The sequence below is a fragment of the Peromyscus leucopus genome, chromosome 14, assembly GCF_004664715.2.
Source record: "Peromyscus leucopus breed LL Stock chromosome 14, UCI_PerLeu_2.1, whole genome shotgun sequence".
NCBI classification, from domain to species: domain Eukaryota; kingdom Metazoa; phylum Chordata; class Mammalia; order Rodentia; family Cricetidae; genus Peromyscus; species Peromyscus leucopus.
In genome coordinates, this window is record NC_051075.1 from 58,547,878 (window position 1) to 58,575,325 (window position 27,448).

Sequence of the window (27,448 nt, forward strand, 5' to 3'; positions counted from 1 at the left end):
TTTATTGACGATACTTTCTTTTTTTCCATTGAATAATTTTGGCTTCTTTGTCAAAAATCAAGTGTTCATAGGTGGGTGGTTTTTTGCCAGTGTCTTAATTCAATTCCTTTGATCCATCTGTCTTTTTTTTTTTTAATGGCAATACCATGCTGTTTTTGTTACTATAGCTCTCTAGTACAGTTTGAAATCAGGGATAGTGATACCTCTAGAAGTTCCTTTATTGTACAGGATTGTTTAACTATCTTGGGTTTTTTGTTTTTCCATATGAAGTTGAATATTGTTCTTTCCAGGTCTGTGAAGAATCGGGTTTGGAATTTTGATGGGGACTGCACTGAATCTGTAGATTGCTTTTGATAAGATTGCCATTTTTACTATGTTAATCCTACCTATCCATCAGCATGGGAGATCTTTCCATTTTCTGATATTTTCTCCAATTTCATTCTTCAAAGACTTAAAGTTCTTCCCATATAGGTTTTTCACTTATTTGGTTAGAGTTACCCTGAGATATTTTATATTATTTGTGGCTATTGTGAAGGATGTTGTTTCCCTGATTTCTTTCTTAGCCTGTTTACTATTTATATATAGGAGAGCTACTGACTTTTTTTTTCTTTTCTTTTCTTTTCTTTTTTTTTTTTTTAGTTAATCTCCTATCCAGCACTTTGCTGAAGATGTTTATCAGCTGTAGGAGCTCCCTGGTAGAATTATGGGGTCACATGTATTCTATCATTTGCAAATAATGAAAGTTTGACTTCTTCCTTTCCAATATGAATTGCCTTGATCTCCTTTTGTTGTCTTATTGCACTAGCTAGAACTTCAAGTACTATATTGAATAAATATGGAGAGAGTGGAGAGCCTTGTCTTATTCCTGATTTTAGTGGAATTGTTTTGAGTTTCTCTTCATTTAATTTGATGTTGGTTATTAGTTTACTTTATATTGCTTTTATTATACTTAGGTATGTTCCTTGTATCCCTGATCTCTCCAAGACTTTTATAATGAAGGGGTGTTAAATTTTGTGGAATGCTTTTTCAGCATCTAAAGAGATGAACATGTGTTGTTTTTTTTTTTTCCAGTTTGTTTATAAGGTAGATTACATTGATATATTTTTAAATGCTGAACCATCCCTGCATCTCTGGGATGAAGCCCACGTGATCATGGTGGATGATCTTTTTTGATGTGTTCTTGGATTGAGTTTGCAAGTATTTTATTGAGTATTTTTGCATCAATGTTCATGAGGGAAATTGGTCTGTAATTGTCTCTCTTTGTAGAGTCTTTGTGTGGTTTGAGTATCAGGCTGACTACATGTAGGCACTGCTGAATATAACACCAGTAGTACAGACACTGAGAGCAACAGTTAATAAATGGGACCTCATAAAACTGAAAAGCTTCTATAAAGCAAAAGGTACTGTAAATAAGACAAAACAACAGCCTACAGAATGGGAAAAGATATTCACCAATCCCCCAGCTGACAGAGGGCTGATCTCCAAAATATATAAAGAACTCAAGAAACTAGACATCAAAAAACAAAATAATCCAATTTAAAATGAGGTACAGATGTAACAGAGTGTTCTCAACAGAAGAATCTCAAATGATGGAAAAACACTTAAAGAAATGTTCAATGTCCTTAGCCATCAGGGAAATGAAAATTAAAACAACTCTGGATTCCATCCAGTCAGAATGGTTAAGATCAAAAACACCAATGGGAGCTTATGCTGGAGAGGATGTGAAGTAAGAGGAACACTTTTCCACTGCTGGTGGGAGAACCAGCTTGTACAGATACTTTGGAAATCAATAGGGGAGTTTCTCATTGAATTAGGGATCAATCTACCTCAAGATTCAGCTCTACCACTCCTGGACACATACCCAAAGACCCAGCTATACCCTGGACACATACCCAAAGGATGCTCAATCATTCCACAAAGACACATGTGCAACTGTGTTCATAGCAGCATTATTTGTAACAGCTAGAATCTGGAAACAACCTAGATGTCCCTCAACTGAGGAATGGATAAACAAAATGTGGTACATTCATACAATGGAGTACTACTCAGCTGTTAAAAATAATGACATCAAGAAATTTGAATGTAAATAAATAGAATTAGAAAAAAATCATTCTGAGTAAGGTAATTCAGACCCAGAAAGACAAACATGGTATGTACTCACTAATAAGTGGACATAAACTGTAAAGTAAAGGATAACCAGGCTACAATCCACAGATCCAGAGAGACTAGGTAACAAGGAGGGCCCAAAGCGGGATGGGACACATGGATTTCCCTGGGAAAGGGAAATAGAAGAGATCTCCTGGGTAGACTGGGAGCCAGCTGGGATGGGAACATGAGGGATTGGGTTGAGGGGCAGATGGAGGGGACAACAATGAAAGACACATCTTGATGACGGGCCATTTTGGGTCAGGTAACAACCTGGTACAAGGAAAACTCCTATGAATCTACAAGGATGACTCCAGCTAAGACTACTAGCAGTAATGGAGAGGGTGCCTGAACTGGCCATATCCTGTAATCAGATTGGTGACTACCCTAATTGACACCAGATAGTCTTCATCCAGTGACTGATGGAAACAGATGCAAAGATCCACAGGCAAGCATTGAGCCAAGCTTGGAGAATACTGTTCAAGAGAGGGAGAAAGGATTGTACAAGTCAGCAGGGCCACAGTCATCTCAAGGAAACCCACAGAAACAACTAAGCTAGGCTCACAGGTCTAATTAAACATTATATAAGTATTGTTCTCAAAAACTTAGGTAGACAAGAACCTGCTAATACTAAAATAATGATGAAACAGTAAAGTAGATTCATGTCTACGATCTTGTGGCTCTATGGAGTACAAGCCAATAGACCCTTCAAACATTCTGTAGTGACAAGAATTGCTCATCAAATGATCTTGGGACATAACAGAGTTATTTTATTATCTGATGATGCCAAGCGCTGGGCCAAGTTCCAGGAGTCCAGTCAAAGAGAGAGAAGAGGGATTCTATGAGCAAGGGGCATCAAGATCATGATGAGGAAACCTACAGAGACAACCAAACCAAACTAGTGGGAACTCATGAACTGTGGGCCAGTAGCTGTGGAGCCTCCATGGGACTGGACTAGGCCCTCTGCATAGGCAAGACAGTTACATAGCTTGATCTGCTTAAGGGGATCACTGGCAGTGGCATCAGGATCTATCCCTAGGGCATGAGCTGGCTTTTTGGAGCCCACTGCCTATGGTCCATAGAGGAGGGACTTGGACCTGACTCAACTGAGTGTATAAGGCTCTGCTGACTCCCCAAGGGAGGCCTTACCTTGGAGGAGGTGGGAACGGGGGTTGGGATGGGGGGAAAGGCTAGAGGTTAGGAGGAGGGAGGGGATGGGATCTGTGGTTGGTATGTAAAAAGAATAGAAAATTTCTTAATAAATTAATCAATTAAATAAATAAATAAATAAATAAATAATGCTTGTGGTCAAAGGGGTCCCATGAAAATCCCCAAACAACCCAGGCTATTGCCAAGACAATAAGTTGCTCTCCACAAACTGACAGCAAGGCCCTATTGCCAAAAAAAAAAAAAAAAAAAAAACACCACACAGCTCACTGAACATGGAAAAGTCAAGCTAGTGACTATATAGATCCTTCACTCCAACATTCTAGAATCCTTGGTATGGGAAGGTGTTCTTAGGCTACTGAAAGAGAAACATAAACAGGAACTTAGCCACAAACTCTGTGATCTACAATGTTGTCACACCTGCAAAATATGCTAAGATAATGATAGCACAAAGCTTGTGGGAGTGACTAATCAGTGTCTGATCTGACTTAGGGTCCACTCCATGAGAATGGAACTAATACCCAACACAGCTCAGGTGACCAAGAACCACAGATTAGATAGTTTAGAGATCTAGGATAAAACCAAATACTACTGTCTTAAAAAAAATAAAATAAATTTAAAAATTTAAGTAGTGATAAAATGACTTCTAGTATTACTCTGTTATACTCAGATCATTGCCTTATTCAGCTGCCATCAGAGAAACTTCCTCCTGCAGCAGATGGAGAAAAATACAGAGACCCACAGCCAGACATTACACACACACAGAGACAGAGACCTTGGAACGACCCTAAGTGGGATGTCTCCATCAAATCCCTCCCCTCAAAGCTCAGGGAACCCTGAGAAAGAGGAGGCAGAAGGAGATTAAGAGCCAGAAGGGCTGGAGGATACCAGGAGAACAGGGCCCTCTAAACCAGCATGAGCAAAGCTCACAGAAACTGAAGCAGCAAGCGGAAGGCCTACAGGAGTCTACACAAGGTCCTCTGTGTATATATTATGACTTTCAGTTTAGCACTTTTATGGGACTCCTGAGTGTGTGAACAGGTGGGACTCTGATTCTTGTAACTTCTCTTGGGCTCTTTTCCTTCTGTTGCTCTGCCTTGTCCAACTTCGATGTATTACTTTTTGTTTTATCTTATCTTAGTGTTATCCCACAGAAGCCTGTTCCCTTTCTAATGAGAGACAGAAAAGGAGTGACTCCAGATAGAAGGGGAGGTGGAAAAAACTAGGAGGAGTAGAGGGAGAGGAAACTGCAATCAGGATATATTGTGTGAGAAAAGAATCTATTTTCAAAATAGGAAAAAAACACTTGTAACAAAAAAAAAATACAATTTAGAAATACTTAATCTGCAATTGTGAAGACAATAGAAATGTCATGTTTTTGCTAAATTTTAATTTTTACAGAAATTAAACACAACTTTTTATATTTTATTGTTGTCTCTTAACAAACATATGTGTTGGAGCTAAAGCATCACTGATCCTTTACTGGGTACCTCCTTTAAACTTTTCAGGTTAATGCCCAAACTCTTTGTAGATCTGGATCCAGAAAACAATAGGCCTAACATCAGCTCAGCAGCCGCCTACAAGCCTCTCCATTCAGGCAGGCTGGATGCTGGCACACACACCATCCTCACAGTGCTACCCTGTCTCTTCTGACTGCTCTTTAGGGGTTGGAGAATTATTGTTTGCCCTTTAAAATTCAGATAGAGTGTTATTTTTTTCTGAGAAAATTTTATAAATCCCTAGGACCCAGTAGCTTTTCTCTATAATTATGCAGAGATTTACTCATGGAACAGCATTCACAGCTTAGGAGTCACTAATTTACATGTTGGAGCTCCCCCATTATTTAAACTTTTCAATATAATTTTAAATTAAAATGTAATTATATCACTTCTCCTTCCTTTTTCTTCCTCCAACCCCTCCCAGAAACCTCTACTCCTTCTGCAAAGTAGTTAACCCTGAAATCGTACGTATACAAATAAAAATCAACTAAGAACATTGCATGTGTATTTATATACCTATATATGTTACAATTATAATCAAAGAAAAAGAGACAATGTCTGAGTTCTTGCTAGACAAAACAAGAGAAAAACCTCAGAAGACACAAAACTTTTTTAAAGATAAAGTAGAAAGAATGCAAAAAGGTTACCAAATACAGTTTTATGAATTTTCATTGAACACATACCTGTACATCACTGTGTATCATGAGACTTTGTATCCTCACTGGCTAGTAAGTAATAAGCACTAAGTCAGTGTACAATAAGGAATAATACATGACAATAGTCATGTTGGCATTTTATTAATCATTGTAAGAAATCAGCCTAGTGCTACAATCTAGAAATCAAATTTTAATTATCAAGATCACACACTACATTTTGTTGTTGTTAAAGTATATGGGTGCTTTGCCCACATGCATATCTATGCACCATGTGTGCACCTGGTGCCTGTGAAGGCCAGAAGAGGGCATCAGATCCCCCGGAAATGGAGCTATAGATGGTTGTGTCCCCACAGGTGGGTGCTTGGAATCAAATCTGGGTCCTTTGGAACAGTCAGACAGTGCTCTTAATCTGTAGGCCATCTCTCCAACCCACATATACCATTTTTAAAGGAGAACTCTACAGCCACACAAATTTATAAATGCAGAGATAATGAAATCTGTAACTCAACAAACATGATGTTAAGTAACAGTCCTACCAAGAAACCCAAAATACGGAGTTTGGTGCTAAAATCCAGGAAAGTATCAGGGTACATCAAATAAGATTACTTGGGCTAGCATATATTATTAAGACTTGGAGTTATGAGATATAGACCATAGACTATAATTCACAGTAAAACTCAGAGGTCTGCATTCGGCAGAGGCAACTCAGAAGGATGGTAACAATGGAACAATTATATTCACCTGCTCCAGGGAGAGGGATGGAGAAAACTGAGCCAGATGTGTAGGGGAAACACTACAGAGGCATCAACAGTGCAGGGCCAAGATGGCAGGCTTAGAGGTGACAGCTATAGACAGGCCCACTGATATAGAGGGCTGAGAGAGAGACTAGCTCATTTTATGTCATAGCCTGCAGCCTGACCAGCAGAAATTTAAGTACAGAAAGGCTAAACAGGCAATAGTTGCAGCTACAAAATACAGGAACCAAGGACATTCACCATCCTCAAAAGGATCAGGCTGCTTCATTCATTCTGCTTACGTGACACTGTGTCTCTACCAGACTCAATTATTTAATAGGATTTAAAATTTTGCATTTGGTTTCAGTATCACGTTTTTTCTTCCCTGATTGTTCATTTGGTGAGTGCTCCAATGCAAGGACAGACGCTTAGCAGGAAGTATCACAGTGACAGTGACATTAGAGCAGCTGGAACTGATGATGTGCACTGTGCTCTAGTCACTGTGCTAAGAGTGTGGATGCATTTTCTCATTTCATCGTCATCAAATTGTGCAGACGATTACTTCTTCCATTTTCTAGGATAGGGGACAGGTGGACAGAGAATGTTCCCTATATAATAAGAAGTTAGCAAGATGACATTTAACCCAGGTCTGACTTCAGCACCTGCACTTTCTCTGTTATGTCAAATTACCTAAATTTAAATGATTTATGTGACACAGTATTTTAAGTTCAAGTGTTTGTATCTCTAGACACCATGAAGAATGCTAATAGGATCTTCAAAGCAAACATTAAGGGGGTCATGTAAGCTATCCAAATTTACTTGAGTTTTCCCAAATATCAGTAATGAATTTCACATTCACATTAGTGATTATCAGAATAAGGCATCTGAGTGAGGGAAGAAAGGCAAATTTAGATAAACTCATCAAGACCTAACTATCTCTGGCATAAAAAAAAAAAAACCTAAATTATTATGGCTATTTCCATTTAATTAAGAGTATGAAAGCTATAAGGACATTTGCATGTGATATAGTTTGTAGTTAAAAAAAAAATTGAAAACCACAGAGTACATTACAACTAAATCTAGCCAGACATAGAACAAAGACTCTAAACAGACACTAGCCAAATGATTCCATCTTATCACATTGAAAATCATTTTATTCCTTCAACAAAACTTCCAATAGATGGACTAGTGATTTCTCATGCAATAAACTATATAATAAACTCCAAGGAGAATAAAATGGTGCTAAGTAAACTAGCCATTACTATATGGAAGATGCATTGGAAATAAAGATCATCTGGGTTAAAACTTAGCTCTATGATTCATTTAACATAAATTTATAAGCCATCTATTCAAAAACATACAAGACCAGAATTAACTGCTCATGTAACCACTGGCATGAGTAAGACAGAAACTGACAAATTGATGCACAAGGCTTGTGCTCCTTTGCTATCAGGAAACATGCATTGTATTTTGTTTAGAGCATTACCTCTCTAGTAGGCTTCAAGGTTTCAAAACCCATTTCACTTAATATCAAGGTAACCCAGGGACATTACTGAGCTACTGTGAAGCAGGGATTTCAACCATATAAATGGGGGTGGGTGGTACTAATGGGCAGGTGTTGCATTAGATAGAAATGAAATTAAATAGAACACATCACAAAGGACAAAACAAGAAATCATCTTAAAGAGCAATGAATATATGCTAAGGAATTTCAATAGAGATAGATAACAGAACTTCTAGTAACTACATAAAGACAAAATAGAGAAAAATAATTTTAGAAAATAAAATGACTAAGAATTTTGTAGAACTGGAATCCCAAGAATGATGAACAGAAATATAATTAGGAAAAATAAGTAAATAAAAATGAAGCTATTCTAAGTACCTAAAATGGTGGACCATGGACAAAAAGCATACAGAAAGAAAGTAAACTTGTCTGTACAAACAACAACTTGGTTGATAAAAGATAACATTAGCAAAAGCCACAGGAGTATAAAATACTTTTAAAATGTTGACAGAACACAATTGTCAGTCTTGCCTTTTCTATGAAGATAAACAGCCGGTTACTAAGGAAGGCATAATACAGACACTAGATAGAGGAGGAACCTTTTATTCACTAAAAGCAGGACTGAGGATATAGGTCAGTGTTAAAGCATAAGACAGAGCAAGAGCAAGGAACTGGTAAACAGTGCTTTTCAATAGTAAAGAAATGTATCCTAATGTCTACCTCATGACCAAGGGTGGAGATAATGAACCAGAGTAAGCTTTAAGTCAGGAATGGATAAATTTGGGGATTGTTGTGGTAATGATAGTGTGCCAATACTGAGCTACATTCCCAGCTCTGGAATAGATAAAGAACACCTACACACACACACACACACACACACACACACACACACACACACACACACATATATTCCAAAACCTAAATGAAAATGTAAAATAAAAAAATGCCATACAAGTAAATAAATAGCAATATAAGACCGTTACTGGTTCAGAGTAATGATCATATCTAAAAACTGAGGGAAAGGAAGGATTCTATTAATATATGCCACGAACATCACTCAAATAAGACAAACGTCACTATTTTCTAAATTTGGCTTGTGCATAGGAACTTCTCATTTCTGCATATTATAATGTTTGAAACATTACATTGTGAATTCTTAAGAAATCAAGCCTTGCCCTTCATTACCCCCACTTACGCCCAGGTTGTTCATGTAGATCTCATCCATTTCTCTGTCATTGGGCAATCCCTGTGTCTTTCTTAGGGTCCTGTTTTCTAGGTAGCCTCCCTGGAGTTGTGAGTAGCAGTTTAGTCATCTTTGTTTTACATCTAGTATTCTCCTATGAGTGAGTACATACCATGTATGTCTTTCTGAGTCTGGGTGACCTCACCCAGGATGATTTTTTCTAGATCCATCCATTTGCCTGCAAACCCCATGATGTCATTCTCTGCTGAGTAGTATTCAATTGTGTATATGTACCACATTTTATTTATCCATTCTACAGTTGAAGGGCATCTAGGTTGTTTCCAGGTTCTGGCTATTACAAACAATGCTGATATGAACATAGCTGAGCAAGTGTCATGTGGTATTATTGAGCATTCCTTGGGTATATGCCCAAGAGTGGTATAGAGAGCTTAGGGGAGCGGGAGATCCCAGCTGGATCAAGAACAGAGAGGGAGAACAAGGAATAAAAGACCATGATAAACGAAGACCACATGAGAATAGGAAGAAGCAAAGTGCTAGAGAGGCCCACAGAAATCAACAAAGATACCCCCACAATAGACTACTGGCAATGAGAGACAGCCTGAAATGACCTGCACTGGTGATAAGATGGCCAAACACCCTAATTGTCATGCTAGAAACCCCATCCAATGACTGAGGGAACTGGATGCAGAGATCCACAGCCAGGCCCCAGGTGGAACTCCAGGAGTCCAATTGGCAAGAAAGAGGAGGGTTTGTATGAGCGAGAATTGTTGAGAACAAGGTTGGATAAAGCACAGGGACAAATAGCCAAACGAATGGAAACACATCAACTATGAACCAATAGTGGAGAAACCCCCAACTGGATCAGACCCTCTGAATAAGTGAGACAGTTGATTGCCTTGATCTGTTTGGGAGGCATCTAGGCAGTGGGACCAGGTCCTGTACTCATTACATGAGCTGGCTGTTTGAAACCCGGGGCTTATGCAGGGTCGCTTGGTTCGGCCTGAGAGGAGGGGACTGGACCTGCCTGGACTGAGTCTACCAGGCTGAACTCAATCCTCAGGGTAGTCTTTGCCCTGGAGGAGATGGGAATGGGGGGGGGGCTGGGGGAAGGTGCGGGGGTGGATGGTGGGGGAGTGGGGGATGGGGAGAACAAGGGAATCCGTGGCTGATATGTAAAATTAAATTAAATTATAAAATAAAAAAAGAAAGAAAGAAAAAATATTTTCTTTTAAAATGAAGACTTTGGGGGGGACAAAATATATAATATTTGAAATAAAAGTATATAACAAAATGCTAAATTACAGTTAAAAAAAAAGAAAGTAATTAAGCTACTAGCCATCATAGTAAGAAAGGTTCAGTTAGGTAGAAAGTAAATTACTTACCATATTTATTTTCCAAAGTCAGACATGCTCTAACATGGCATACCTGATGAACAACAGGACTTTTGTGTACCGAATTCATTTGAATTCATTTCTTTTTGATTTGTCTAAGATTCTGATTGTGTAAAATTTATGATTAAAAACTGCACATATGAAAGCCCAAATGTTATATTCTTATTATAAGGGCATTTGTTCATGGTCAGAAGCAGACTATGAATGGAAGCTTTTGGAAAGAGCTGTACATTATACAGAGCTTCTGCAAGGCTGATTAACTGATAAGAACTGCAATGAGTGGCAAGACTCAACCATAATCGGGACCTGGACCTGAAACGCTTCGACCTTCTGGCCATTCCTTGCACTCCTTTGTGTCTCACCTGACATCCTTGTGACCAATAGGTAAAATCCCTTGGAATGTATTAATTTGACAGACCACTAGCTGCCACCAACCAAAGGTTAAGCTTATGGGTTGTATAGTATCTGAGGTCTATAACGTTAAGAGGGCCATGAAGGGGGATTAATAGCAAAGTTTACAGTTCAAACAAAACCCTGTAAAGTTATCTGAAGTAATAGTAATATACTAACCAGGTGACATGTAACAAATAAAAAAGACGGCAAATCACCTGTGATCAGATTGATGCCTGTCCAATTGTCATCAGAGAGGCTTCATGAAGTATCTATTGGAAGCAGATGCAGAGACCAACAACCAAACATTAGGCAGAGTTTGGGAATCTTACAGAGGAGGAAGAGAAAGGATTGTAGGGGCCAAGGGGGTCAAGAACACCACAGGAAGGCTCACACAATCTACTAACTGGGGCTCACAGGGGCTCACCAAGACTGAACCTACAACCAGGGAGCCTGCATGGTACTGACCTGGGCACTCGGCATATATTTGACAGTTGTATAGCTTGGACCTCGTATGGAACTCCTAACAATAGGAACAGGGCTATCTCTGACTCTTTTACTAGCTTTTGGGAGCCTACTACTCATACTGGGTCACCTTGCCTTAATATATTTGGAGGTGCTTATTAGTCTTACTGCAACTTGATATGCCATGTTTTATTGATACTCACAGGAGACAGTCCTTTCCTGGATGAGATAGAAGAAAAGGTGGATGGGACGGGGGGAAATGTGGAGGAGGGACAGAGGGGGGGATGGGGTAGGAGGCTGCAGCTGGGATGTAAAATAAATAGAGGCATAAAAAAAAGATGGCAAGATGGGAGGAGGAATGCATTCTAGTTTGTGAACTTCATTAGCTTTCTTGTTTCACAAATGTCAGTTCTAAATCTACTGACATATAGTTTTTGCTTTGACTTCAAAATATCTCTAACCTCAACATTTTTCACTGATAATTCATGTCTTATGCTGGCTACAAGGAGTGTCTTGTTTCTTTTTCCATTTGCTATCACATGAAAATCATGCCTCTGTTCTTTTGAAATGACTCATATGTTACAGCACATTGTTTACTGATTTCCAAACAATTCCTGTTAGTGACTCTTCTGATATCCCCAAGGAAGGATGGCTAAAATTAGACCTTTTGGTTTTGGCTTCTTTCAGGGGCAGGTATGTGCAGGCTGTGACCTTTCACCTCTCCATTTGCTCATTTCTTATAAGCAAGAGGAGAAGGGCAGAAGTCAGAGACATGGAATTGTTTGCCTAACTTTTAAAATGGAAACAGACAGGTACAGAGGAGTGGAAGGAAAACATGCGTGCATGGATTATTTTAGGGAGCTGCTCAGGGATTTCTGCGGCTAAAATAGGTATGTGGATTCAAGTGGTTTTGCTTATTTCCTGCATCCTTTGTTGTTTTCTTTTCACACCTAGACAAATGTGGCACCTTCAACGTTTTATTTTTTCATCCCAGGGCACTTCCAAGCTTTCCTATGTGCTGCCAACCTCTTTTATTCAAGATATAAAACATTTTCCATAATCCAAAAAATGCTTTACACTTTGTGGTCAAGAAGTATAAAATGTTCTAATATATACTCACATTTTATGCAACAAGAACATATGTACCAAGATAGGAAGCAGGTAAACATCAAGGCGGAATGTCACATGAATCAGTGCAGGAAGCACTCAACAAACATTTGCTGAACTTAGTGGAGAGGAAACAAAAGCCAATGGCTTCCTCTACAAATGACCAGTTGACAAATACTGTAGGTGTTACAGGCTCTACCTTCTCCTTTTCAAATACTCTACTACTTTACAAAGCCAAAGTTACCCCTGGGCCCATAATCAGCCAATCCTGAAATAGAATTCAGTGGTTTAGAGGATCCTGGATTTTATTCTTCAAACTTATGACTGAAATATATACAATTGAACTAGAGAGCATTATAAGAAATATGGACAACAAATAAAATGCATGAACAAGGTAGTTAAAAACTAGTCATTAAGTATACATAGTTTTTCCCTTCAAACCTCTTTGCCTGAGATTAGGATGATATAAATCAGACAAAAGCAACATACCTTGAAAGCACATTTATTTGAGCTGAATATTGTAACAATTTAAAGATAAGGATATTCATAGTTAGAATCAATGGCTACTCAAAGGCTTCCCTGATCTTAAAGTCAGAAAGGTGTGCATGTGCGTACTTTTCTGTACAGTAAGTAAAGTTTTCATCAGATTTTCATGCGGTCAGTGACACAAAAATCACTGATTGAAATTAATATCCCCAGAGTTAACTTTTTAAAAAAAAATCTTAAAATAAAACACATTAACATTTAATACACCTAAAAAAATATCATAGGTCGGGCAGTGGTGGCGCATGCCTTTAATCCCAGTACTCAGGAGGCAGAGCCAGGTGGATCTCTGTGAGTTCAAAGCCAGCCTGGGCTACCAAGTGAGTTCCAGGAAAGGCACAAAGCTACACAGAGAAACCCTGTCTCGAAAAACAAAAACAAAAAAAAAAAAAAAAAAAAATATCATTTTCTCCCCAAAAGTTAGATTAACTTCCCCATTCATAACAACTTCAAATAGACCTTTATCATTCTCAACCAACTATCAAATACTACAGAAACACACACATATTGCAAAATAGGACGCAAATACCACATAAAACTTTAACCTCTACACAGAATCTCATTGTTGCCACTGCTACTGATCCTGGTACAACACCATAAGGCTCATTGTAAATGTTCCTGTAACATGTGATAAGCAAATTAGTGAGTGAATAGAGCATTAAACTAGTATCATTTGTTGTACTCATGATGTAGTAAACTGCACATATATTTGAATCTCATTTAAGAGAAGGGTTTGAAAGTTGTATAATTCAAGAATAAAATGGGAAGCCTGCAGGGATTGCAAAAGTGATTAGAAAATCTTTATTAACATCCAAAACAGTGACTGCTCACCCAAATATTTGGCGTTAGACATAATGCAAATAGAGCACAATTCTACTCAGCTAAGAGAGCAAAGCAAGCCTACACCAGAGATTGCCCTCAAGTTCCCATAGGAGTTTTCCCCAGTGTCAGCTGTCAGTGTGTCTAAAGTAGTTCAAAAATCTCCTCAGTACAGCTCTTTTAAGGGCAGTTTAGTTCTCAGGAGCATGGGAATCAGGAAAGAGCTTGGACGACAGGGTTGAAAGTCTAGTGAACTTTACACACATGGGTTACAGACCCATAAGGTGGTTTCACAGGCCCAGCTAATCCCTAAACTTGCCCTTTCAATAGCAAGTACATGGTTTTGGACAAGAGCTTGAGACTTTATGTGGCAACTAGAGCAAAGCCTCAAAAAGTGAATGCTAGTGAACAATTCTTTCCTCCCTATCCCAAGAAGCATCATACATACTTACTTATCCATAGCTTTGTACTTTACATATAGAGGGGACATTTTATTTAGCTCAAATGCCAAATCATTAGGTATAGTAACAAGCATCAAATTGTAAAAAGCAATCTACAAATAGTCTTAATATACTAGAAGATAAAAAGAGAACATCATTTTTCTTATACATAAGCCACTTTCAACATGTGAACTGGCATATCCATATCCTTCCACATGTGGAGAAACAGGAGCATTCTTAAGTATGTATTTATGTAGTTTTGTTCCATGCGTAGAGTGACAAAATGTATCTGATAGTGGACTTTCACATTCCAAACACATACTCATCAATAAATTTCTTTGTCAGACAGAAAAAGTCTCCTGTGCTAGGAGACTAAGAAATTGTAGAAATAAGTTATTAATAAAGGATCTAGGTAAAATTCTTCCATATAAGGAAAGGTTTGTACAAGTGCAATGTCGTCAGGCACATTCTTAGAAAAACCCTCAGGTGTGCAGGAAGGTTTCCTACAAGGCTTTTACGGCTCGTTGGTTCTAAGTGGCTTAAGGTTAACTTACTTACTTAATCTGAGCTTCTAAATTTTCATTCACACATTTCTCTGATAGTATATTTCTAGAAACAACACACAAATTAGTTATCCTATTAACAACATATTTTGCTTTTTTTTTGTAGAATCATCAAAATTTATTGTGTTTTAAAGGAATAGTTTGCTATTCATTGGGCCGATCAAGACCTCTGTAAAAATTAAACTAAGTTGTAAAGAAATGTCAAGCAGATAAAGTATAGGATACTAATTTTTCTTTGGGGAAACAGGATACAGCTTAGTGCCTAGAGTTTGTATGCAGCAGTCTCAAGACAACAAACTCAATATTCAGCTCTCTATCTCTCCCATCTTTCTCCTTAAAACCCAACCTAGATGGATGACATCTTCATATAATGATCATCAACACTAACAAGAAATAAAACAGTGCCTTCTGCTTCGTTCAGCGGGACTGAAGCAAGGTGATCAGTGGACCATGATCAAAGCCATCAGGTTTAAATGCTAATTATTATAACTATCATGCTTTACCATCTAAGGGGACATTTTTATTACATAGCTTTAGGTTCTAAGTGAAAATGAAGTTCCAACAATTAAGAGCAATTCATTGTAAATTATTCAAGTGTGATTTTCGAAACACTATAGAATTCCTTATGTGATTATAAATGAATATGTTTTACTAAAATTAAGAACCATGACAGTGTGGTAGAATAGCTGATATTTAACTTTTCTCCAGGCTGTAGAGTTTATACTTAGCTGGGAAGAACATTCATTAGGCTAGTCCATCTGCCTATTCTCTTTAAATGAAATCATGAACACTGTTGTAACCCACAAATTATGAGCTGTGAAGAAATATCCAAAACTAAGCCTTTGAAAGAATCTGAGCCATATGGTCAATACCACATCACAATAGGCTCTTACTGGTTACAGTAATACACACATTAGTTGTAAATTATAAGGATTAAAAACCCCAGTTCCATGAGCCAATAAACAAATATTCCTGTTATACTTGCATAATTTGTTCTCATGGTGGAACATATAGAAGTTTGCACTAGATAAGGACTGGCCAATATAACAAAGACTAGTTATCTACATATAAAAGACAAAGCAATGCCTGATGCTAGAATCAAAAAACAATCACTGTTAATGTTCAGGCTAATCTAAGATGAACAGGAAGAAATGATCCTGCAAACACTATAAAAAAAAAAAAGTGTATAGGATGTTTGGCAGAACTTCTATTTCTCATTTATGAGAAAATTTAAGAAGCAAATGCTTATAAAGAAACAAAAAAATTCATACCTGTTTAAGCAAAGAGCTACAATTGAGTGTAGTTTAAAACACTGAATTGTATATATGCAAAGAATGTCTTGTAATTTTCAACAGCCCCATCTTCCAAAGAATCTAATGTCCAACAATAGATTAGTGATCATCTGCTTTAAGAATCTGATGAATATCTGGGAGGCTTCACCCAGACCAATATACAGGATTGTCTTCTATAAATGTAAATACATACTTGTGCATACACACATGCACACAATTATGAGATATTCTGACTTTGAAAATTTAAAGAGGGGTGCGCGTGCACGTGTATGTGTGTGTGTGTGTGTGTGAGAGAGAGAGAGAGAGAACTTAAGGGAATCAACATTTTAATGATTAATAGAAATTACATTCAGGACAGAGGGATAAATGCTCAGAGAAGAGCAAAGGGGGTACACTTACTATTCAACTTATACTGCTCTGAAGAACTGAAAGAACCAATATATCCAAAATTACAGGCCACAAAGAGACCTGAATACAATAAACCATGTTTACTCATCTCCACTCTGCATAATGAAGACAACTTTACCACTAGCAGTCTCCATACACAATGGCATGGCTGAAGAAACCAGTCACTGAAGCTCTAGAAGGCTCATCTCTGATTTGAAGTTGTAACTACAATTGATGAAGTGTGGAGCAACATGTGTTGTGTCTTGTTTCCTAAGTACATAGAGGTTTAGCCTCATTTGTTTATGTAATTTAACTTCAAAGAATTGTGATAATGGGTCCTGAGTGGTAGCCTAATGAGGAGGCCCAGGGACGGTTGGTAGACAAAATGGGGTCCTAGGGAGTCAATTTTGTTTGACTTAAATTTTTACAGGTGTGGGAACTGAGGCATGAGAAAAGGATAGTTCCTATTTTGTGCAAGTTGAGAACTGACCTTCACTAAATACTGTCCTGGACTAGTATTGAGTTGTAAAAACATAGCTAGATCGCCCTAGATTTCCAGGCCAGATGTGTAAAGATGAGTAGAACACAAACCAATGGTCTAAGAGCTTGCCATAGAAGGAGAATTTATGAAGGTTAATTTCCTAAAACTACAACTGAATTTCCACACCTGCATTAAAGAAGGAACTTTGTGAATCCCAAGACCCTACAACTGCAGACTAACTGAGTGAAATCTGAAGCTAGCTCTGCTGACTACAAGTCCATAGATGGGCAAAACTGATCTTTGATCCTACTGTATGTACTTTTACAAAATCAACGTCTGATTAAAAATTGGTTTTTTTGAGCTGGATGTGTTTGAGCATGCCTCAAATCCCAGCACTCTGAAGGCTGAGGCAGGAAGACTTCCATGAGTTCAAAGTTAGCCTGAGTTCCATACCAAGTATTAGGCCAGCCAGGACGCTGTAATATGACCCTGTTTGAAAGTAACAAAACCAGGGAAAATTAACTTTTTCTATAATGTATAAATTATCTATATGAAAAGCAGCAGCATGTTACAGTAATAGTCAGAAAAATGACAAGAAGAAATAGTACAGCTACCATTCAGCATATACAACTTTCCATATAGCCCTATATAATACACTGTTTCATTTTTTTTCTTTTATTTTACAATACTATTCAGTTCTACATAACAGCCACAGATTCCCTTGTTCTCCCCCTTCCTGCCCCCCTCCCCTTCCCCCCACCCACCCCCCATTCCACCACCTCCAGATCTAGGCCACCCCCGAGGACTGAGATCGACCTGATAGACTCAGTCCAGGCAGGTCCAGTCCCCTCCTCCCAGACTGAGCCAAGCGTCCCTGTATAAGTCCCAGGTTTCAAACAGCTATCTCATGCAGCGAGACCAGGACCTGGTACCACTGCCTAGATGCCTCCCAAACAGATCAAGCCAATCAACTGTCTCACCTATTCATAGGGCCTGATCCAGTTGGGGAAGGGCACTACATACTCATCACAGGAAAGATCCACCAAGATGAAGTTTCAATTCTCAACATTTATGCCCCAAACACAAGGGCACCCACATATGTAAAAGAAACATTACTAAAGCTTAAACCACATATAAACCCCCACACATTAATAGTGGGAGATCTCAACACCCCACTTTCACCACTGGACAGATCTCCCAAATCGAAACTTAACAGAGAAATAAAGGACTTAACTGATGTCATGACCCAAATGGACCTAATAGATATCTACAGAACATTCCATCCTAACAAGAAAGAATATACCTTCTTCTCAGCACCCCATGGAACTTTCTCTAAAATCGACCACATACTTGGCCACAAAGCAAATCTCAACAGATACAAAACAATTGGAATAACCTCCTACGTTCTCTCAGACCACCATGGTTTAAAGTTAGATTTCAACAATAACAAAAACTACAGAAAACCTACAATCTCATGGAAGCTGAATAATGCTCAACTGAATCACCAATGGGTTAAGGAAGAAATAAAAAAAGAAATTAAAGACTTCCTAGAGATCAACGAAAATGAAGACACCACATACCCAAACTTATGGGACACTATGAAAGCAGTGCTAAGAGGGAAATTCATAGCACTAAATGCCCACATAAAGAAGTTGGAGAAATCTCACACTAGTGACTTAACAGCACACCTGAAAGCTCTAGACAAGAAGAAGCAAAGTCTCCCAGGAAGAATAGATGCCAGGAAGTTATCAAAGTGAGAGGTGAAATTAATAAAATAGAAACTAAGAGAATAATACAAAAAATTAATGAAACAAAGAGTTGGTTCTTTGAGAAAATCAACAAGATAGACAAGCCCTTATCCAAACTAACCAAAAGACAGAGAGAGAGAATCCAAATCAACAAAATCAGAAATGAAAATGGGGACATAACAACAGACATTGAGGAAATCCAGAGAATTATCAGGTCATATTCCAAAAACCTCTACTCCACAAAACTGGAAAACCCTACACTGTTTCATTTTATGCCTTTTAATATTATATAAATAGAAGGTAATATATGTATTCTGTGACTAGTTAGTCTGACAACTTTATATTACTGAGATTCTACCTTGTTGGTAAAATAAATGCTCACGTATTTAATATTCATTTTTAAGGTTTTATTTTTTTAACAATTTTAAGTGCATTGTTTTATGAAAATACTATTGTTCTAGTCTGTGGATGGGGAAGAAATGAGATAGAGAGACAGACCGACAGACAGAGACAGAGATACTAAAATTACACATGGTGAATATACACCCGAGTGTACCACCTGGTTCAAATGTGCAAGAGCTTTTCTCTTAGCTGCACGTTTACAAAGGGAATTGCTAGTCACATACTAAGTGCACATACAGCTTTTTATAGGATGCTGAGTTATTTTCCAATGTGCTTATTTACAAAGATTCCCTAAGAGTGAACCAAACTTCCATCGCTTTAGTCCTCACCATATTATTACATATTTTAAAAAGGAAAATATCTGATAAAGTTAAAAAAAAATCTGTCTTCTTTTATTGCTTTCTTCCAAAGGGATACTATACTTTGATACAAAAGGGTTACTATGTTAATAGTAATGCTTCACACTGTAAAAGCTTTCCTGTGAAATTTTGCCCATCAGCATTGAGGTGAAAACATTCATATAATTCTCCTGCCTAAAGCATAAAAGGTGCCCCAGCAGCCCTATAATTAAGTCAACACTCCTCATATGCCATACAAGCTCACTTGATTCTATAACGAGCCTCTGCTTGCTCTTCAGTACTGTGGGATGTTCTGTATGTTATGTGTGTTGCTTGATTGGGTAATAAATGAAACACTGATTGGCCAGTAGCCAGGCAAGAAGTATAGGCGGGACAAAGAGAAGAAAATTGGGGGAAGTGGAAGGCTAAGGCAGAGAGACCTGCCAGCTGCTGTTCAGGGAACATCATGTAGAGGCAACAGGTAAAGCCACAGAACACGTGGCAACATATAGATTAACAGAAATGGGCTTAGTATAAGAGTAAGAGCTAGACAATGGTAGGCCTGAGCTAATGGCTGAGCAGTTTAAGTAATATAAGCATCTGAGTGATTATTTTATACGTGGGTTGTAGGACTGTGGGAGCTTGGTAGGACCTGGAGAGAAGCCCTCCAGCTACACTTCAGCCTATTTTATCTTTGAAATTCATTTTCAACACCCCTCCTGCTCTGCCTTGTTCTATCTTTCATATACTATCATGTTTCTCCGCCCTAGACTGAAAACTTTCAGTCTTATGGTTAATGTATCTCTTTCACCCCTTACTCCCACACCTAGGTTTTCTCATCTTGGTTTTTCAAGACAGTGTCGCACATAGCCCAGGCTGTCTTTGAACTTGCTATATAGCCAACTTTTGATCTTCCTTAAAACCCCCTGAATGTTTTAAGGTCAAGAACAACAGACATGTACATCCTACTTCCAGGTTATGTGATGCTAGGGACCAAGTTCATGGCCTTAGGCATGCTAGGAAAGTAATCTACCAGTTGAGTTATAACTAAGCCAAGAGCTCCAACTATGTACTTTGTTTACAGCTAGACTGTAGAGCTTATGAAGTTGGGAATGAGATCTACCTGATCATATTGTATATTTCTTGCCTATCTCAATGTCTGCTTCAAGTTCAGTTCTTAATAAATACATGACTAAATGGCCCATGTTTAAATAAATGTTCTCATGTGATGCATCCATACTTGGTAAATTCTTAAACTCTAGCAATTGAACTCTGGACAACTGCGGATGTACCAAGATTCCTACAGAGGCCTCTGAGGTCAAAGAACCTCATGTCTAGGATGGGAGTTCTTGAACCACATAGCTCCTCTCTAATACATGAAACATCAATAATTCTACTCAGCTGTAAACTGTAAGAAGAGCAAAACAAATGAAACTAGATGTTTGTCACAAAGTCCTGAGTAATGTTACTAAGTCCAGATTCTGTGGTCCAGCAAATAAGAATAACGGCAAGATTTTAAGCATAAGCTAGCATGATAATTGGTGTTTCTGGTTAATTCCTTAGGAAACTTTACAGAACAGAGCACATCATTAAGAATACAGCTTCTTGTTGAAATCTGCGATGACAACTCTGATCTTATATTAACTATACTCATAAATAAAACAGGCATTAGTTTCTGTCTCTTTCTCTCTCTCTCTCTCTCTCTATATATATATATATATATATACCTATACATACATGCACACATTAGCATGCACATGTGCACACGCACACACACACACGCACGCACGTGTGCACACACACATGTATGTATGTATGTATGTATATGCATATTTTAAAAGCTTTTCAAATGGCAGTGATGTCAATATAGATAATTCATGGAGATACAAATAGGAAGTAAATCCAGCAAAGTAATCATTTTTATTGCATGTTTTCCAGGATTTTGATTCCACAATTCATGAGTTTTAGCCTAGTATTTTTTTTACAGATTGTACAAGTGAGAAATCAACTAACAACATTATTTCCCCACTATTCTAACAATCACTTCTCAACTTCTAGTTAAGGGAAGGCAACCTCAAAATCTGACTTATCTCCCCCTCTTCTGTTCTTTTTCTCTCCTCAGCCCTATCAGTCTACGTTCTCCTGTGAAACTGCTTAAGGGCTTGTTTATCCATTTCCTCAGCTACCATATTGGCCTACTTCCTAATACTTTGATTATAATAAAAACTTCCTAGCAATTTCTTTAGTTATATATTCTTTCTACTATAGTATATCCCCTGCCACAGATATCATGATTATTTCCATTTTATAATTTTTAACACTTTCTTTCTTTTATTACAACCATGAGTAGTTTTCCATGGCTTAGTTTATTAATGTGAAAGTACCACATCTGTGGAAAGCCATTATTATATGACACAGCTTCCATGCCACCAGACTTCCAAACCCACCAATAAGCACCTCCTCTCTTTGTAGAAGCCAGTCACCTATGAGTAACCCTTTTGCTTGGCTTATTCTTTCTAGCTTCCTATTGCCTGCTCTTCATTAGCCTTAAAGAAATATGCCTAGCTTCATCTCATTCATCTCTGATCACTTCTCTAATCTGTCAATGAAAATTCATTACAATGTTCTCCTTGGAGCCCATACTCAATTACAGACAAGGCACTTGCTAATTAAATTTCCCTTTGACTTTGACCTATAATAGACTTGAGACACTGAATTCTGATGCAGACACACAACAGGATGCTGTACATCATTCTACCTCGGCATCACTCTTACCCCTAACTCCACCACTCCCAGAGCAAATAAAAGGACAAAACCAAAGTAGGTTCTCTAGTGTCATCTGCAAGGATCTGAAAATGGTTATTTTACTGTATTATTCTACATTAATATATAGTCTCAGAAATATTTAAGAGTTTAAAATTGTAATGACCATTCCTGATGGTTATATTGAAAGAATACAATGCTATACAATGAAAATGCCTGAAATTTACTAATGTAAACACCTAAATGAGCCTTCACTGTGAATCCAGCAGCATTGTAGTTTGCAGATCTATGACAGAGTAAAGAGACCTAAGTCTGGGGCTGGACCAGGCTCCTATTATTTACTGTTTCTTTATCCTCTTAGTCTCTGAAATATTGTGTGGTGCTGTGTGGTCTTTTTAGATGTAACTATACCTATTGGGAACTATATTTATGTACAAAAATCATTAACTGTTAGAGACACAAAATGGTAGCAGTTAATAGCTTATTAATGGTCAAATATTTAAAAAAGCTACTTCTTGGGATAGGGAGATGGCTCAGTAGGTAGAATATATGCTATGCAACCATAAATTCCTGAGATCAGCCCCCCAGATCCCCTATAAAAAGCCAGGCATGATATCACATGCCTCTATTCCTAGTGTTAAGAAGGCATACACGGCTATCTGGTCTTGTGAGTCATTGAGACTGGTTGAATTGTTGAGCTCCAGGTTCAGAGAGAGACACTGCCTTAAAAAACAAAGTAGATGGCAATTAAAGAAGACCCTAGATGTCAACCTCTGGCTCCCACATGCACATAAACACAAATAGAAACACAGGCAGGCACACACACACACACACACACACACACACACACACACACACACATGCACACCACATTCTATGATGGTATCCACACCCCACTCCTCAGGAACACAGGTTGTCTTACACTGTCCACTAATGTATCACCTAAAGACACCCCTCTACTTATTTTGAGTGGTCCACTCGCGTCAATTCTTCCTCCATTTTGCCTCTCATTTCTATGCTGTTTTTCCTTCTGCTATCCTTAGCACTATGCTTTAAATAAACACATTTGTTCTCTTCTCCAAAGCCTGCTCCTCTTCTGAAATTCTCCCCATTGGTGAGGAGCACCACGAAAAAGTCTCTTCATTTTACATGCCAAGAATACAGGAATGTCATCTCCAGTCTGTAGCAGGAAATCATTTAACTTCTTTTTCAAGTTCCGTTGCTGCTTATCATTCCATTTCCACTGCTTCAAGCTCATTCTATAGCTTTCCCTAGGACTGGATTCTATCCTCCTAGCTTGCTTAAACTCTGCACCGCTGTAGCTCAAGTTTTCCTGGTCACGCCTGGCTCCCACGGCCCTGAGGTTCCGCAACCGCTCAGACCCAGATGAACACATAGAGGCATATATGACTTACAAATTGCATAGCCTATGGCTCAGGCTTCTCGCTAGCTACCTCACTCTTACATATTAAATTCAGCCCATTTCTGTTAATCTATTCTTAATCCTTTGCTTCCCAAGGTAAATATTCCCTGAATATTGTATAATGCATGAAGGTAATCCAGAAATATTTTCTAAACATATAGACATAATTCCTGATAAGAACTATTATAATCATCAAAGGCCAGTCTCTGCATTATTTTTATCTTCTATGTGATGGACTACATGGACTCCCCAAGAACACTCTAAGTACTATTTCTTTACCCATGAGATTGCTATCTTACATGGTCATCTCTCTGTCAGTGTGATTGAGGAACTTCAAATATATAATATATTATATAATATATGACATTACATATAATATGAGATATTATAAAATAGGTTATACGTTTATATATATTTATATGATATTGCATTGAAATATATAGATGCACTATAAATGCTTATAGTCCCATCAGCACCACTTCTTCCGGCAGATGATCTCTAAGGACTTCAGGCCAGGCAAACCTCTCCTAAGAGGTCAAAGATAATGAGTTCTCTAAAACCTTCTGTTTATGGATTTGTAAATCTATTGATTTTTTTTTCTGATTTTTGCCACAGATACCACTCAGTTTCATTTTTTGCTAGTATCCCTTAGACTGAACATAAATCACAAAAGGGATGCTTTCCCAGATAGCCAGGGTGTGGTGCTGGCCTCTTAGATGTTGTTCCATGGTCACCTGTTCAGCAATGCCTTATCTTCAAATGACCCTCTTTCCTATCCTTGTCCTTACATTTCTTCATAAGTGTGTAACAATTTTCACAGATATATAAAATTATATTTCCACTGATATACATTTTTTTCTTCCCCTTTCACAATGAAATGATGAATCTCAAAAGGGTAGAGACAGTACCCAGCATGGTGGAAATTCAGTGAATATTAATTGAATTGATCACTGAACTTAAAGAAATGCATAATATACATCTTTTGAGACTGAAGATTCCAAGCACAGATGAATAAAAGCAGTATATAAAAACATTTGAAATGCTAGTGCTGAATTCCACCAAGACCTAGAATTTCAATTTCAGTAGAGAACCATCACTGTGTTTCTGCAGTAAGTACTTTATTGTAAAGCCACTGAATATTAAAAAATGATACAGGCTTTCTTTTCTCTTCTTTCATCCTATTGTAAAGCTATGAAAAGTGAGGTAAGTAAAGCAGTATGGAATACAGTGCCCTAACTTTCCAATCAATATATGGTTATGATCCAGGCACAAAATTAAACAATAACATATCCACAGTAGAGGGTACAAAGGTAGAAAATGACCTAGAGAACCAAATCGATATTAAAATTATTCACAAACAATAGCTGAACTCATTGACTCTCACACAACTAAAATAGTTGATTATGAAGTTATTCAAACAATTCTTATTCTGACACATATAAGACATGGTTCAGAAGGTGAGTACAGATTAATCAACTCTAAGCAAAGGCTAACACATGGGATAAGTTACCAGATGAAAAGGGCTGAAGCAAGAAACTCCAGTATGTTCCATAGACAGCTTGAGGGCATTATATAAAATCCAAGAGAAGATTGTGAGAGGAAAGTAAATGTAAGTTTAGAACCACTGGAATTCTCCCCAGCAATGTGTGCCTGGAGTGAACTCATTGTATTATGATTAAGAGACAATAAAGTATTCTATGTCCATCTAAGATGTACTTATTGTTGGCATTTATTAGATTCCATAAAATGATGTCCATAGGCCACCCACAGTCTTTGTTCTGATACAATCTGCCTCACATGACCACACCACTAGGGATCACATTCTTGGTTTCTATGCTTTTGAAGCAGTTGAGCCCCCACTATTCACAATGACTAACCTTCATCTCTTAGTGTTATAAAAAAAAAAAAAAAAAAAAAAAAAAATCCAAAGAGCAAGATGAAGCAAGAGACAGAAAGAGACAAACCTAATGCCCTGACTCCTTTGGGAAGAATTGCAGGAATTGCACAACAGTTTGTTCTGAAGTTTATAGGTAAGAAGAGTTGACCATTGTTATTAAATGCTATGAGAACTAAGAACAAACAATGGAATTTAGCATAGTCTGCCTAAAAATAACAACAAATAACACAAAAGGGCTTTCTTGTGAAAGCGACTTTCTCATGCATTAAGATGAAAGAAATTATAAGACCAGAGGAAGGATGTGTTCCTTCAAACCACCATCCTTCAGAACTTGAAAAGATCACTGTTGCCTAATTTTGGGGAAAAATCAATGATGGATTTTTTTTCTATTACCACTATTATTATTTAATTTTGAACACATATTTTAATAGTGGCAACTTTCTTTTGCAAATGGGATAGGAATCTATTACTGCTCAGTGTATGTGGCTAGAGTATAGTGTGAATACATCTAATTAAATGTAGGATGCATCCCCACCTTTCTTTTTTATCAGATAAAATATACAATATTTTAATGATAAGACAGGCCAAGCTCGAGATTGAGGATATTTTTTTATTAATCAATTATCATTACTCTATGGATGAAAAAAAAAACTCAGACTAGTAAATACTAGTAATAGGTGAAGACTACTACATTCCCAATATAGAACAGTATGTTAGTATTATTTTCACTCATCCCTCTATTAGTTTCTCCCACTACTGTAAAGGCTTGAAACTTCTACCAAAACTCTGCCAACTGCTGAGTCCAACAGACATTTTAAATGACTTACTTAAATTTACCTACAGCCAGACCAACTCCTCAAATTTTCTTCTTCAACAACATCCTGTTTTTCTCTCTCTGAACCTTCATTTCTCTAAAACCTTCCCTGGTTAAGCTTTTTAACATTCCTTAAAGATGATAGGGCTCCACACAAAACGTTCTTCTCACTGTAGACTTAACTTTTAGACAATGCTAAAAATGACTTGAACAAGGATTTGTTTGTAAATATAACCCCAGTATATAACCCCACCCCTGACAGTCTTTTTCTGACCTTAAGGTCAAAATGCTAATAGTCTTCTAGAGGATATGTCAAAGCAGAAGTCCAAAGAGATCTGAAACACATCATATAAAACTGAAGTTGTTATACACTCCCTTTCTACCCCCAAAGCCAAAAGCTTGAGCTCTGAATCAAGAGAATTATCCAGCTCCATCATAGCCAACTAATATAGTCTCATGTTATTTGTATTCTTTGAGAATTTACTCCAAGAACTAAGCATATTACACACAATGATTCTCCATGAACATAGCTTTGCAAGTTCATGTCTCTAACACTACAACCCATATTAGGGAACTTCTGATTTCCTCTGGAAATCTCCCCCTCAGTGGATTCACAACTGGATAGTAACAGGCTCTATCTACCAACAGTGTGCAAATTCACCTACACCATACACCCCCTCACAGCACTGCTCTTGTTTTAGATTACATCTTCAACATTCTCTATTACAATACACTTAGAACCATCATTTTAAATGAAACTTTAAACTACTACACTAAGCATTAAAAAAAAAAAGTACATTGGCTCACTAGTGTTTATAGTTTTAGCATGGAGCATAAGAACCTTCTCACCTAAGTATCCACTTGTCTTTTCAGTTTTAGTGACTACCATTTACCCACTATCTTAAGCTTTACTCACACACAACTGATGTTGCCTTTGTACCATTTCTCTTTTGATTGTGAGCCCAGACAAGAATATAGAGTGTGATGGTTAGTTTTTGTCAACCTGATACAAGCTAGGGTCATCTGGGAAAAGGGAACCTCAATTGAGAGAATGTCTTCATCAGAATGGCTAATAAGCTAGCCAGGCGGTGGTGGTGCACGCCTTTAATCCCAGCACTCGGGAGGCAGAGGCAGGCGGATCTCTGTGAGTTCGAGGCCAGCCTGGTCTCCAAAGCGAGTTCCAGGAAAGGCGCAAAGCTACACAGAGAAACCCTGTCTCGAAAAACCAAAAAAAAAAAAAAAGGAAAAAAAAAAAAGAAAGAATGGCTAATAAGCA

At 37.8% G+C, this 27,448-nt stretch overlaps 1 protein-coding gene across 1 annotated transcript in view; it reads right to left on the reverse strand.

The window, feature by feature from the left end:
- LOC114698814 (centrosomal protein of 128 kDa-like) overlaps positions 1–23,434 on the reverse strand; it is a 120,662-nt gene extending 97,228 nt beyond the window's left edge. Inside the window, exon 1 of the mRNA XM_028877665.2 lies at positions 23,188–23,434. Coding sequence (XP_028733498.1) covers positions 23,188–23,434 — 247 coding nt within the window. The remainder of the gene's footprint in view (positions 1–23,187) is intronic.
- Between the last annotated feature and the right edge of the window lie 4,014 nt (positions 23,435–27,448).